The sequence below is a fragment of the Petaurus breviceps genome, unplaced genomic scaffold, assembly GCF_028583685.1.
Source record: "Petaurus breviceps papuanus isolate PSGF00001 unplaced genomic scaffold, PetGlider_PUasm1.0 37, whole genome shotgun sequence".
Classification (NCBI taxonomy): domain Eukaryota; kingdom Metazoa; phylum Chordata; class Mammalia; order Diprotodontia; family Petauridae; genus Petaurus; species Petaurus breviceps.
Genome location: NW_027186296.1, coordinates 9,321,237 through 9,335,510, shown reverse-complemented (window position 1 = coordinate 9,335,510; position 14,274 = coordinate 9,321,237). Strand labels below are relative to the sequence as shown.

Here is a 14,274-nt window from a genome sequence, read left to right as displayed (position 1 = left end):
AGAAATCCACAGTTTCATTTACTCTTCTGTTATACAATTTATATGTAAATGCCCTTTTTATTTTTGTGTTTTTTAAGTTAAGAATAAAAGAAGTTTAAAAAAAGCAAACAAAAATATATTCAAATTTTATTGCACATTACCAGGAATGAGACTATCCCATATTCCATGCTGTAGAGACAATGTCCAACAGATGAGAGTTAGCCAATTCTTCCATCAAATAGTGAGTTAGTGTTATATATAAGTATTCAATACAAGCTTTTAAATGAGATATAGAGGATTTTAATTAAAATGTCTGTTTTCTTTCCTATTCTGGCACATCTTGAGAACTGACTGCAAGGGGATAACATTTCCAGGACTGATTTTACCTTCCCTCATATTTCCCTACTTACTAGTCTTTGTAGAAGAATCAAAATACTCCTTGCTCCCTATTGCCACTACCAGATTCTCCTACTACCACCATCACTCAGCAATTTTTCTCCTCTGAAGTTCACCCTATGCAAACTTGCCATACAAGACAGATCTTAGTGGCATTTGTATACTGGCCTTAGGACATTCTCCCTCCGTTCTCAATGAGTTTGGTGCTTTTGCAGTCTCCCTTTCTACCGTAGCTCCTGCTCTCATGCTCTAGAACTTCAACATTTATTGAAGTTTCCTCAATCTCACCTCCCAGTTCCTCAATCTGCTCAACTCCCATGTAGTACTCCTCTACTCCAACTCAACTATACCTAGGGATGGTTATACCCTTCATCTTGTCATCATTCACAAGTGCAAGTGCAAGAACTCTGACTTTCCCTTATCCATTTATTATGTTTTATCATCCTATCTCCCTTATGCCTTACAACCCAATGCTATCATTGTGAGTTCTTGAACATGGAAGTAAAATAATTATGAGTGATGATAAGATTAAGAGTGTGACCATGCCTGTTTATTGATTCTCCCTATCTAATGATTCCTTCCCTGCTGCCTAAAAACAAACACATTCAAGATTCCCTCATCCAAAAAGCAAAAACAAAAGCAAAAAAAAACCTCTTACTAGATCTTACTATTTCCACTAGCTATTGTCTTTTGTCCTTTCTCCTCTTTTCAGATAAACTCTGAAACAAGTTGTCTGGATTTGGTAACTCCACTTTCCCTCCTCTCACTCTCTTCTAAAAACCCTCTGCAATATATATTCCAGTTTCATCATTCAACTGAAGCTTCCTTCTCTAAAGTTGCCAATGACCTCATAAGTGCTAAATCTAATTGCTTCTTCTTGATCCTCATCCTTCTTGACCTCTGTTGACTTAATCCTCTAAAAGTTTCAAAGACACTGCTCTTATTTTGGTTCTTCTCCAGCCTCTCTGACTGCTTCATCTAAATTTCCTTTGCTGGATCTTCATCCATGTCATGCCCACTAACTGGTTCTGTCCTGGATCCTCTTTTCTTGCTCTATCATCACTCACTTGATAATCTGATTAGTTCTCATGGGTTCAATATTCATTTCTATGCAGATGATTTATAGATTAATATATCCTGTCCTAACCTCTCTCCTAAATTACAGCAACATATCACAAATTGCCTATTTAACATGTCAAATTGGATGTCCCACAGGCATCTCAAATTCAACAAGTCCCATACAAAACTCATTATCTTTGCCCTCTCCCAATAAACACACCTTTTCCAAACTTGCACATTACCAAGCTGTCAAGGGAATCACTCATCCTTTCAATCATCCAGATTCACAACCTTGGTGTCATATTCTCAACTCCTCATTTTCACACACCCCACATATCTAATCAGTTGACAAACTCTGTCATTTATTTCCTCACGATATACTTTATATCGCCCTCTTCTACAATCATACAACCACCGCCAAACTTTAGGTCTTCATCATTACCTCTTGCCTGGACTATTTAACCATTCCATTTTAATTGGTCTTCCTGCATCAAGTTCCTTCCCACTCTACTCCATCCTCCACCCAGGGACCAGAGTGATATTCCTAAAGTCCAGATCTGTACATGTTAGCCCTTATTCCTACTCAATACGCTGAACTATTACATTCGTATCAAATATAAAATCTTCTGTTTGACATTTGAAGCTCTTCACAACCTGACACCTCCCTATCTGCACAATTTTCTTATACATTAGTCCCCTCCATGAACTCTATTGCCCAACCTATTGGCTCTTCCTCACACACAACATTCTTCTTACATCCATGCCTTTGCACTGACTGTGCATCATGCCGGGAATACTCTCTTGTCCTATGTCTCTTCAAATCCTTTGGCTTCCTTCAAAACTTCAAGTGCTATTTCCTACAGGAAGCCTTTCCCAGTACCCCCAGATGCTAGTCCCTTCCCCTCTAAGGTTACCTTGTATCTATTTTGTATGTATCATATACATATGATTACATATATTACATATATGTATGTACATACACACACATACTTATGTGCAGCTAAGTGATACAGTGTATAGAGTGCTGGGCCTGGAGTTAGGAAGACTCATCTTTGTGAATGTAAATATGACCTCAGACACTTGCTAGCTATGTGACCCCGGGTAAGTCACTTAACCCTGTTTGCCTCAATTTCTTCACCTATAAAATGAGCTGGGAAAGAAAAGAGCAAACCACTCCAGTATATTTGCCAGGAAAACCAAATAGGGTCACAAAGAGTCGGACACAAGTGAAAACAACTGAACAATATATACCTATATATGTACATGTTATATCCCACACTGGAATGTAAGCTCCTTGAGAAGAGGAACCACATTTGCTTTTGCTCTGTGACTCCAGCACTTAATAAGGTGCTAAGTCCATTCATTCACTCAACAAACACGTAACTTGTTAATGATTAAACACTGAAGTGTGGAAAGTGTGTTAGATTTGGAGTCTAGGGACCTGACCTTGTTCTTACTACCTGCATGTCCTCAAGTAAATCACTTTTAAAAAATAAAATGAAATAAATTTTTTTAATTTAAAAAAATTTTTTAAAAAGTAAATCACTTAACTATCCTGGGCCTCAGTTTCTCATCTATAAAATGAGGGGATTGGACTAGATGTTCTCTAAAGTGCCCTCCAGATTTATATCCATGATTCTATGATCATTCAAAATAATGACTGCTTAACATCTATAACTGTTTTGGAAAGTTGGTAGTAAATTTAAGTCCTATCTCCAAATTTTACCAGTTGCTACAATTACACTTTCCAATCAATGATCAGACTCAAAGGTTTTAAAGCTAGAAAAAAAAAATGTTTTTTGTTATTAAGTCATTTTTCAGCCATGTCCTACTACTTTCTATGACCCCATTTAGGATTTTCTTGGCAGAGATACTGGCTGTTTCCTTCTCCAGTTCATTTTACAGATGAGGAACTGAGGCAAAGAGTGTTAACTGACTTGCCCAGAGTCACACAGATAGTATCTGAGGTCAGATCTTCATAATTCCAGGCCCAGCACTTTATCCATTGTACCATCTAGTTGCTCCAGAAGGAAGCTTAGAGGTCACTTAATCCACTCTCCATACTTTACAGTTGAGGAAACTGAAGGTCCAGAAAAATTAAATGATCAATCCAGGTTCACACAAGTAGTTAGTAACAAGGATGCAATTTGAACCCAGGTCCTTTCATTTCTAATCTAATGCTTTTTCTATCATACTACACTTTGAGTTTTTCTAAAGTCTCCCTCTTGCCACCCACACTTCTTAGTAATTAACAAAAAATTTCCTCCTCCTTTATGGACAGGGCTTCTGTCCACCCCTAACTCCAAGCTTCCTTTTCCTTGAATTTTGTAATATCATTAAGGATATAGTTTTTCTCACTTCTCACTACCTCTCCAGCCCCTTCAAGTAAATGATTTTGTGAAAAAGACTTGGCATTGTCTGAGTTGTTTCATGGAGCTCTTCACCTCCTCATTTCTCAAAGTATAGATGAGGGGATTCAACAAAGGGGTGACGACTGTGTAGAACACAGCCACCACCTTGTCAATGGAGAAGCTGGTATCTGGTCGTGTGTAAATGAAGATACAGGGTCCAAAGAAGAGAGCCACCACAGTGAAGTGAGCTGTGCAGGTGGAGAGTGCCTTCCGGCGCCCTTCAGCTGACTGCTTCCGGAGAGACACCAGGATAACTGTGTAGGAAGTCACCAGAGCCAGAAAGCAAACGAGGGAGATGGTTCCACTGTTAGACACAATAAGTGCTCCTGTGAGATATGTATCTGTACATGCCAGCTTTATGACAGACGGCACATCACAAAAGTAGCTATCAATGACATTGGGGCCACAGTAGGGCAGGCGGGTAGTCAGAAAGGTTTGCACAAGGGAGTGAATAGTGCCTCCCAACCAAAGGGCGAAGACAAGCTGCACACACACCTGCATGTTCATCACTGTGGAGTAGTGTAAAGGGGCGCAGATGGCCACATAACGGTCATAAGCCATGATAGTCAGCAGAAATATCTCCGCACAGGCAAAGAGGTGTAGAAAGAAGAGTTGTGCAATGCATGCATCAAAAGAGATGGTCTTTCTCTCCAATAGGAAGCCCTCCAGCATCTTGGGGACTGTGACAGATGAGTGGCAGATGTCAATGAAGGACAAGTTGCTAAGGAAGAAGTACATGGGAGTGTGGAGACGTGGGGTGAACATGATGGTAACTACTATAAGGAGGTTCCCAAACAAGGTCAACACATAAGTGGTTGAGAATGTCACCAAAAATAACATCTCTAACATCCAATTATCAGTGAGTCCCAAGAAGACAAATTCAGTCACTCTGGTTTGGTTGAAGCCTTCCATTCAGTGAGTCTTTCGAGAGTCCCTGGAAGGAAAGGAGAGCTAATTAAAGACAATAGCTCACATTTATATGGCTAGCTTTTTAAAAAAAAAATGGGTCTAGGTTTTCATTAATATTGATAAATGTCAATGAGAAGATTCCTTCCATCAATACATATCACCTAGAAAATTATAGTCAGAGAGTTGCTTGAGGCAATAAGAGGTCAAAGGACTTGCCCAGGCTCTCACAACCAGTATATGTCAGAAGTACAACTAGAAACTGAAGAAAATAATTCCTTAAAAATTAGAGTTGAACAAGTGGAAACTAATGACTCTGCGAGACATCAAGATACATCAAGATCAAGAAAATCAAAAAGGTTTTTAAAAATAGAGGAATGTGAAATTTCTCATTGGGGAAAAAAAACTCTCAGGAATATCATAGCCAAATTCCAGAGCTCACAGATTAAGGAGAAGGTATTGCAAGAAGCCAAAAAGAGACAATTCAAATATTATAGAGCTATGGTCAGGATTACACAGGATTTGGCAGCTGCCATATTAAGGAATTTGAGAGCTTCAAATTCTATATACCAGAAGGCAAAGGAGTTAGGATTACAAGCAAAAATCACCTACCCAGCAACCTTGACTATACTATTTCAGGGTGGAAATAGATATTTAATGAAATAGAGGACTTTCAAGCATTTCTAATTAAAAGAGCAGAGCTGAATAAAAATAATTTGACCTCCAAATACAAGACTCAAGGGAAACATAAAAAGGTAAAAAAGAAGAAAGAGGGGATGGCTAGGTGACCCAGTGAATAGATCACTGGCCCTGGAGTCGGGAGGACCTGAGTTCAAATCTGGCCTCAGACACTTAACACAAAACTAGCCATGTGACCTTGGACAAGTCACTTAACCCCAATTGCCCTACCTTCCCCTCTCCAAAAAAGCTGAAAAGAGGAAAGAGAAAACATAAGAAATTTAATAAGGTTAAATTGTTTGTATTTCTATATGGCAAGATAATATTTGTAACTCTTAACAACTTTGTTATTACAAGAGCAATTAGGAGGAGTATATGTAGACAGAGGGTATGGATATAAGGTGACTTTGATGGGATGATACACCAAAAATAAAAATAAAGGAGTGAGAAAGAAAATTACACTGGAAGAAGGAGGTGGAAGATTGAATGGTATAAATTATCCCATATAAAAGAGGCATGAAATAGCTATTATAATGGAGGGGAAGATGGTGTGGGGGGGGGTCAGGAAAAGCTAAAACCTTACTCTCATCAAAATTGGTTCAAAGAGGGAATAAAATAAACACCTGGGTAGATACAGAAATCTATCTCATCCTATAAGAAAGTAAAAAGGGATGGGAATAATAGAAGGGGGAGGAGGAGTGATAAAAGGAAGGGCATATTGGAGAAGATAGTGATCAGAAGTAAAACATTTGGGAGGAGAAAAAGGGTGGGGAGTAAGAGAGAAGCAGGAATAAACAAGAAAAAAATAACATAGTGGGAAATACACAGTTATTATAACTCTAAATGTGAAAAGAATGAACTCACCTATAAAATGGAAGGGGATAGCAGAATGGATTAAAAAACAGAATCCTACAATACGTTGTTTACAAGAAACACATTTGAAATAGAGACATACACACAAGGTAAGGGGAGGAAGAAAAATCTATTATGCTTCAGCTGAAGCAAAGAGAACAGGGGTAGCAATCATGATTTCAAACAAAGCAAAAGCAAAAATAGACCTAATTAAAAGAGATAAAGAAAGAAACTATATCTTGCTGAAAGTTACCATAAACAATGAAGTCATATCAATACTAAACATATATGCACCAAATGATATAGCATCTAAATTTTTGAAGGAGAAGTTGAATGAGTTACAGACAGAAATAGATAATAAAACTATGCTAGTGGGAGACCTCAACTTTCCCCTCTCAAAACTAGATAAATTTAACCAAAAAAAAAAAACAAGAAAAATTCAAGAGGTGAATAAAATTCTGAAATAGATATAATAGATCTCTGAAGAAAAGTGAATGTGAATAGAAAGGAATCTACCTTTTTCTTAGCAGTACATGGCACCTATACAAAGCTGACCATGTATTAGGACATAAAAAACTCACAACCAATTGCAGAAAAGCAAAAATTGTAAATTCGTTTTTTCTGATCATAATGCAATAAAAATTGCATTCAATAATAAACAATGGAAAAGAGATTAAAAACTAATTGGAAAATAAATGATCTAATTCTAAAAAAAAAACAAGTGGGTGAAAGAACAAATCATAGAAACAGTCAATGATTTCAATAAAGAAAATGACAACAAGAAGACAATATACCAAAATTTATGGGATGCAGCCAAAGTGGTACTTAGGGGAAAATTTATATCTGTAATTGCTTACATCAATAAAATAGGAAAAAATAGATCAATGAATCATGCACATAACTTTAAAAAAAACACTAGAAAAAGAACAAATTAGAAACCCCCAATTAAACACCAAATTAGAAATCCTGAAAATCAAAGGATTAATAAAATTAGAAATAAGAAAACCATTGAACTAACAAATGAAACTAGACATTGGTTTTATGTGGGCGGGGGGGGCCACAAAATAGAAAAACCATTGGTTAATTTGATTTTTTTTTTTAAACGAAAGAAGAAGGGGCAGCCAGGTAGCACAGTGAGTAAGAGCACCGGCTCCAGTGTTGAGAAGACCTGGAGATCGAATCCCGGGCTCAGACACTTAGCACCCACCCAGAAACACCTGGCCGTGTAACCTTGAGCAAGTTACTTAACCCCAATTGCTTATGGACAACAAAAAAAAAGGAAAGAAGAAAACCAAATTACTAGTATCAAAAATGAAAGGAGTGAATTCACCACCAATAATTGTTAGGAGCTATCTTGCCCAATTATATGCCAATAAATTAGACAATCTAAATAAAATGGATAAATATCTACAAAAATATAATTACCCAGATTAACATAAGAAATAAAATACTTAAATAACCCAATCTTTAAAAAAAGAAATTTAACAAGCTATCAATTAACTTCCTAAGAAAAAATCCCCAGGACTAGATTGATTCACAAATAAATTTTACCAAACATTTAAAGAACAATTAATCACAATACTATATAAATTCTTTGGGAAAATAGGTGAAGAAGGAGTCCTATCAAATTCCTTTTATGACACAAAGATGGTACTGATACCCAAACCAGGAAGAGTCAAAACAGAGGAAGAAAAGTGTAGACCAATTTCCCTAATGAATATTGATACAAAATTTTTAAATAAAATACTAGCAAAGACATTATAACAATATATCACAAGGATCATATACTATGACCATGTGGGATTTATAACAGGAACGCAGGTCTGGTTCACTATTAGGAAAACTATCAGCATAATTGACCATATCAATAATAAAACCAACAGAAACAATGATTATCTCAATAGATGCAGAAAAAGTCTTTAAAAAAAACACTAGAGAGCACAGGAATAAAAGAGCTTACCTTAAAATGATTAATACTATTTATCTAAAATCATCAGAAAGTACTATCTGTAATGGGGATAAGATGGAAGCCTTCCCAATACAATCAGGGGTGATGAAAGGATGCCCATTATCACCTGTATTATTTAATATCGTACTAGAAATGTTAGCTATAGCAATAAGTAGGGGGAAAGGAAATTAAAGGAATTATAATAGGCAATGATAAAATAAAACTATCACTTTTGCAGATGATATGATGTTATGCTTAGAATACCCTATAGAATCAACTAAAAACTACTTAAAATTATTAACAGTTTTAGCAAAGTTGCAGGATACAAAGTAAACCCATATAAACCACCAACATTTCTGTATATTACCAACAAAGTCCAGCAGCAAGAAATAGAAAGAGAAATTCCATTTAAAATAACTGTAGACAATATAAAATACTTGGTAGTCTACTTGCCAAGACAAAACCAGGAACTATATGAACACAACCATAAAACACTTCTCACACAAATAGTCACATCTAAATAATTGAGAAAATATTAATTGCTCATAGGTAGGCTGAGCCAATATAATGAAAAAATTCTACCTAAATTAATCTGTTTATTCAATACCATACCAATCAAACAATCAAAAATTATTTCATAGAGCTAGAAAAAATAATAAAATTCATTGGAAGAACAAAAGCTCAAGGATATCAAGGTAATCAATGAAAAAAATGAGAAAGAAGGTGGTCTGGCCATACCAGATCTCAAACTATATTATAAAGTGGTGATTATAAAAAAAAAAAAAGCTGGTACTGGCTCAGAAATAGAGTGGTAGATCAGTAGAATAGATTAGGTACAAATTAAATGATAGTAAATGACCATAATAATCTAGTGTGTGATAAACCCAAAGATCCAAGCTTTTGGAATAAAAATTCATCATTTAACAAAATCTGCTGGGGAAATTGGAAAACAATATGGCAGACACTAGATATAGATCAACATTTTATACCATATATCAAGATAAGGTCAAAATGGGTGCATGCTTTACACATAAAGGGTGATACCATAAGCAAATTAAGAGAGCATGGAATAGTTTATCTGTCAGATTTATGGATAAGAGAAGAATTTAGGACCAAAGAAGAGATAGAAATCATTGCGAAATGTAAAATAGATCATTTTGATTATATAAAATTAAAAAGGCTTTGCACAAACAAAACCAATGCAACCAAAATTATAAGGAAAAGAGAAAACCAGGGGAAATTTTTGCAAAAAGTATTTCTGATAAAGACCTTATTTCTCAACTATATACAGAACTGAGTCAAATTTATAAAAATGCAAGTCATTCACCAATGACAAATGGTCAAAGGATATGAACAGGCAGTTTTCAGACAAAGAAATCAAAGTTATGTATAGTCATATGAAAAAATTCTCTAAAACACTATTGATCAGAGAAATACAAATTAAAACAAGTCTGAGGTACCACCTCATATCTATCAGAGTGGCTAATTTGACAAAAAAGAAAAATGTTGGATGTTGGAGGGGATGTGGAAAAACTAAGGCACTGTTGGTAGAATTGTGAATTGATTTAACCATTCTGGAGAACAATTTGGAACTATGCCCAAAGGGCTATAAAACTGTGCATACCCTTTGAACCAGCAATACCACTGCTAGGTCTATATACAAAAGACATAAAAAAGAGGGGGGGAGGAACTATTTGCACAAAAAATATTTATAGCAGCTCTTTTTTTTTTTGGGTGGCTAAAACTGGAAATCAAAAGGATGCCCATCAATTGAGGAATGACTAAACAAGCTGATATATATATGCTTGTAATGGAATATTGTTGAACTATAAGAAATGACAAGCAGGATAATTTCATGAAAACCTGGACTCACATGAACTGATTTATAGTGAAATGAACAGAACCAGGAGAACATTGTACATAGTAACAGCCCCAATTTCTCTATCTATAAAACAACAGTTAATTGGATGGGGGGAAAAGGAATAGTTGCTGTTGTTCAATTGTTTTTTCAGTTGTGTCTGACTTGTGAATTCTTTTGGGGTTTTCTTGGCAAACATACTGGAGGAATTGTCATTTTTTTTCTCCAATTCATTTTACAGATGAGGAAACTGAGGCAAACAGAGTTCAGTGACTTGTCCAGGGTCACACAGCTAATAAAACCTGAGGCCAGATTTGAACTCAGGAAGATGAATCTTCCTCATTCCAGGGCCAGTGCTCTATCCTCTGTGCCACCTAGTTGCCCCAAGAAAGAATAGGAACCAGTTCAAAAAAAGAACTGGCACCAGTCAAAAAGAAAGAAAGTGACTCTTAGGGAGAATGAAACCAAAGCCATGTAAAGAGGTAATGAAAGGATAAAGATTAAGTTTGTCTGATAATATTTCCTAAGTGGCCACTGTGTGCAGACCTCTCTACTAAGCATCCTGAGCAGGTATAAAATGATAGGGAGTATTAGCCCTGGAAAATCATATATTCTTAGCGAGGTTGAAACAGCACTTTGAGATTTACAAAGCACTTGTCTCAAAACAGTGTTGTGGGTTAAATAATACAAGTTACTTTGAGGGAAAACAGACATGATTTCATTAACTTCCTCCACTGATAAAGATCAGCAAATTTTCTATAATTTATAACCTTTATAATTTATACCCAGAGTAGCCTGGGGTGCTAAAAGGTTAAGGAATTTGTCCAAGGTCACAAAGTCAGTATGTGTCAGAGTTAGGGCCTTGAACCATAGTACTACTGACTCCAACACCAACTCTCTGTCTATATGTGGCTGCCTCTCAGTATTATAATCATCCCCATTTTACAAATTAAGAAACAGGCTCAGGGAGTTTAAATGATGGGACCTGACCATGATTACACAGCTATTGAGTCTCAAAATTTCAAAACAGCCCCTGGTACTGTTTCTATCACATCACACTGGGGAACACAAATCTGTAAACAAAATTGAGGAAAATGTATATAGCAAAAACTTATCAATAAGTGTGCAACCATGTTTGAGAGAGGGAGGGGGAGGTCTTTTGTTTAAATATCTTGGCTCTGCCCCCCACTTTTAAATTGTGTTCTTAACTTCTGAGCAGGTTTTAAATCACTTTGCTACCATCCTCCTGCCTTCCCTTCCAAAGTCGGCTTCCTCCCATGTAATTTTCCCCCATTTTCTTCTTTCCTTTTTTCCCTTTCCCATCATACTTAAAGTAGTGGATGACTTAGAAGAAGTTAGGGAGAAGGTTAAGGGTCAAAGTTTTGTGGGAAATATTATAGATTTTGTCCTCCTTAGTCTCTGATTCCCATGGAGACATATCAGTAAGTACATGTTGGTAGTAACAAAAGGAAACTATGGACCATCCATATGTTACAATTCACTTACAGCAACCAACCCATTTTGGAGTAGGCATGGTACAGGGGAAAGAACAATGGTTCTGGAGTAAGAGGACTTGGATTCATATCCTTCTCCTGGTGCTTTTTACCCATATGATCTTAACAAAATCCCTTAACCTCTCTGGGTCTCAGTTTCCTTACCTGTAAAATAAGGGAGTTGGACTAGAGGGTCCCTGAACTCCCTTCTGGCTCCAGATCAGTGATCCACTCACAAGTGTAGGTTCCTATTGGCCAACCCAAGTTAAGAGAAAAACAGTTTTCATTTGCAAAGTAATGGAATTAGTAAGAAAGCCCTCATCGTAAAGTAATTCAGCAAATTTAATAGTGTGCTAAATGAGCTAACAGAGTATTTTTTCCTAATAAAATGAATGAAACAGTGCTCAGTGAATTATAAAGACAGTATGATACTCTTATTAATTTGTTTTAGAACTCTTAAGTATTTGACTTACAGTTAGGATACCCAAGTTAAAGTCATGATTCCGAGACAACTAGCTGTGTCACCAAGGGAAATTCACTTAACCTTGGTGAGCTTCATTTTCCTCCTCTGTAATATAATAATATTCAAACTTCATATAGTTATTGTCAGGAAGGCTCTTGTAACCCTAAATCACACTTTGTTGTCATTCAGTTGTCATTCAGTCGTATCCAACTCTTTGCTACCCCTTGGACTATAGCAAGTCAATACTGTCCATGAGGTGTTCTAGGCAAAGAAACTGGAGTTGTTTGCCATTTCTTTCTCCTAAAGCACACTATACAGATTCATTATTATTGTTTTCTCTGTATTTTCCAATTTACCAAAGGATTTTTTTATTTATATCTTTGACACAAGTTTTCCCCCCCATATGAGAAGGTCCTATCTGCCAATTTGAGGATGGGCCAATCTATATATGAATGGGCCAACATTTATTATAATAAACAAGAAAGAAGTTGTTAGAGTAATCAGAGTGACCAGAGACCAGGATAGTTTGTGTAATATATATTCCTTTTCTTGCTGTGTCCTTATACAACTCTAGGGAAAGTCAAAGAAGATGGGAGACTTTTTTCTTAAAGAGCTATATAAATATGAACTGTTGTTGCTATTTTTTGTTATTAAAGAGAATTCATTCATCATTCCATTTTTTTTTGTCAACTATTAGTGTTCTCTCAACTCTTATTCCTACTATCAGTGACTCTATAGAGGATGTACCAAGAATTTTTCCAGGGGTATTGTGAAGCACAAATGAGATAATGGACGTAAATTACTTTGCAAATCTTGAAGTAACATGCAAATGTCAGTTACTCTTATTATTGACAGTTATTATTCTAGGTTAGTTATTACTATTATTAATTATTCGCCTCCAGTCACCAGGTCTCTAGTCTAGTGATGACTTCATTCCCTGAACTTTCTCTTCCAGTCTTGCTAAATTCAAGTAATGTTTATAGCTCATTAATGACTAGGCTCCCCCCAAAAATGTATGCATACACTTTTAAATTTAATATGCCTTATTAGGACTTTCTTAAGTGTAGGCAATCAACAAAACAATGAATCAAGAAATGATCTGTAGCAACTGCCATTGCAAGCCAAATTAGAGCCTGTTAGAATACAGCCTTGATTTCATCCCAATTGCTCCCTAATATTCCACCAAATCTTGTGCCCCCATACCTTGGGGTCACAGTGAGAGTATTGGTGTTGTTGTCATTGCTGTGATTCTTTCTTACCACAACAATGTTTTTTGAAAGACTTGAGATAGAATCATTCTTGGCAGAAAGGTAAGTCCAAATAGACTTTTGGAGAAGAAAGCTGGAAAAAGGCACAAGAGTAGGCAATCAGCACAGAATATTTTTATTATTATCCTATTCAGTTAACATAGACATCATTTAACAGACTGTAAATAATCTAGTTTACAGTTTCATGTAAATTGCTTTTTATTCTCAAAGTAATCAACAAAAATGGATATGTAAATACACAAAGTTTAGAAGAAAATTACATTTTGAAAAGGTTAAAGGTTAATTTAAAAAGTTAAAAAACCTTAAAATAAAGGTTATAGGCAGACTTTCTTAACAATTAATCCTAAGGGGCGGCCAGGTGGCTCAGCGAGTAAGAGCACCGGCTCCAGTGTTAGGACAACCTGGAGATCAAATCCCGGGCTCAGACACTCAGCACCACACCCAGAAATAACTGGCTGTGTAACCTTGAGCAAGTTACTTAACCCCGGTTGCTTAAAAAAAAAAAACAATTAATCCTATATGAATTCTCTTTTATTGGAGGATTTTAAGCATGAGTCGGATGACCACTTCAGCATCCTGGATGCAGAGTCAGAAGACCTGGATTCAATCCTGAGTCCAATACCCACTAGCAACATAAAGACTTCTCAAGGGCTCAGTTTCCTCAATATTATTTACACTATCTAATACTTGGGGATTGTGCAGAAAGTGCCTTGTAAACCTTAAAGTGCTGTTTTGTCATTAAAAGGAATACATTCATCAGATAGGAGATTGGAATAGATGACTTCTGAAGTCTCTTCCACTTCTTAAAATACATGATTCTGAGCACAGAATGACACTGTGCTTAAAATATATTGGATGAAGCCATGCAAAATTATTTGGGGGAAGAAGTTTATGGAATAAAATGAAATTTGGACAGTAGTTTTGGAAAAGAAAGGAAATTGAATTCATGACTCAGGGTACCCA

General features: G+C 36.1%; 1 protein-coding gene across 1 annotated transcript; it reads right to left on the bottom strand.

Moving 5' to 3' along the window:
• Window positions 1–3,815: 3,815 nt before the first annotated feature.
• Window positions 3,816–4,826, bottom strand: OR4E2 (olfactory receptor family 4 subfamily E member 2). Its single transcript, XM_069097482.1, has one exon. The coding sequence runs from the start codon at window positions 4,755–4,757 to the stop codon at window positions 3,816–3,818; it is 942 nt and encodes a 313-aa protein (XP_068953583.1). The 5' UTR covers window positions 4,758–4,826.
• Window positions 4,827–14,274: the final 9,448 nt, after the last annotated feature.

Excerpts from the sequence above, each read along its gene's own strand:
- OR4E2 (XM_069097482.1), bottom strand. The coding sequence starts at position 4,757 with ATGGAAGGCTTCAACCAAACCAGAGTGACTGAATTTGTCTTCTTGGGA.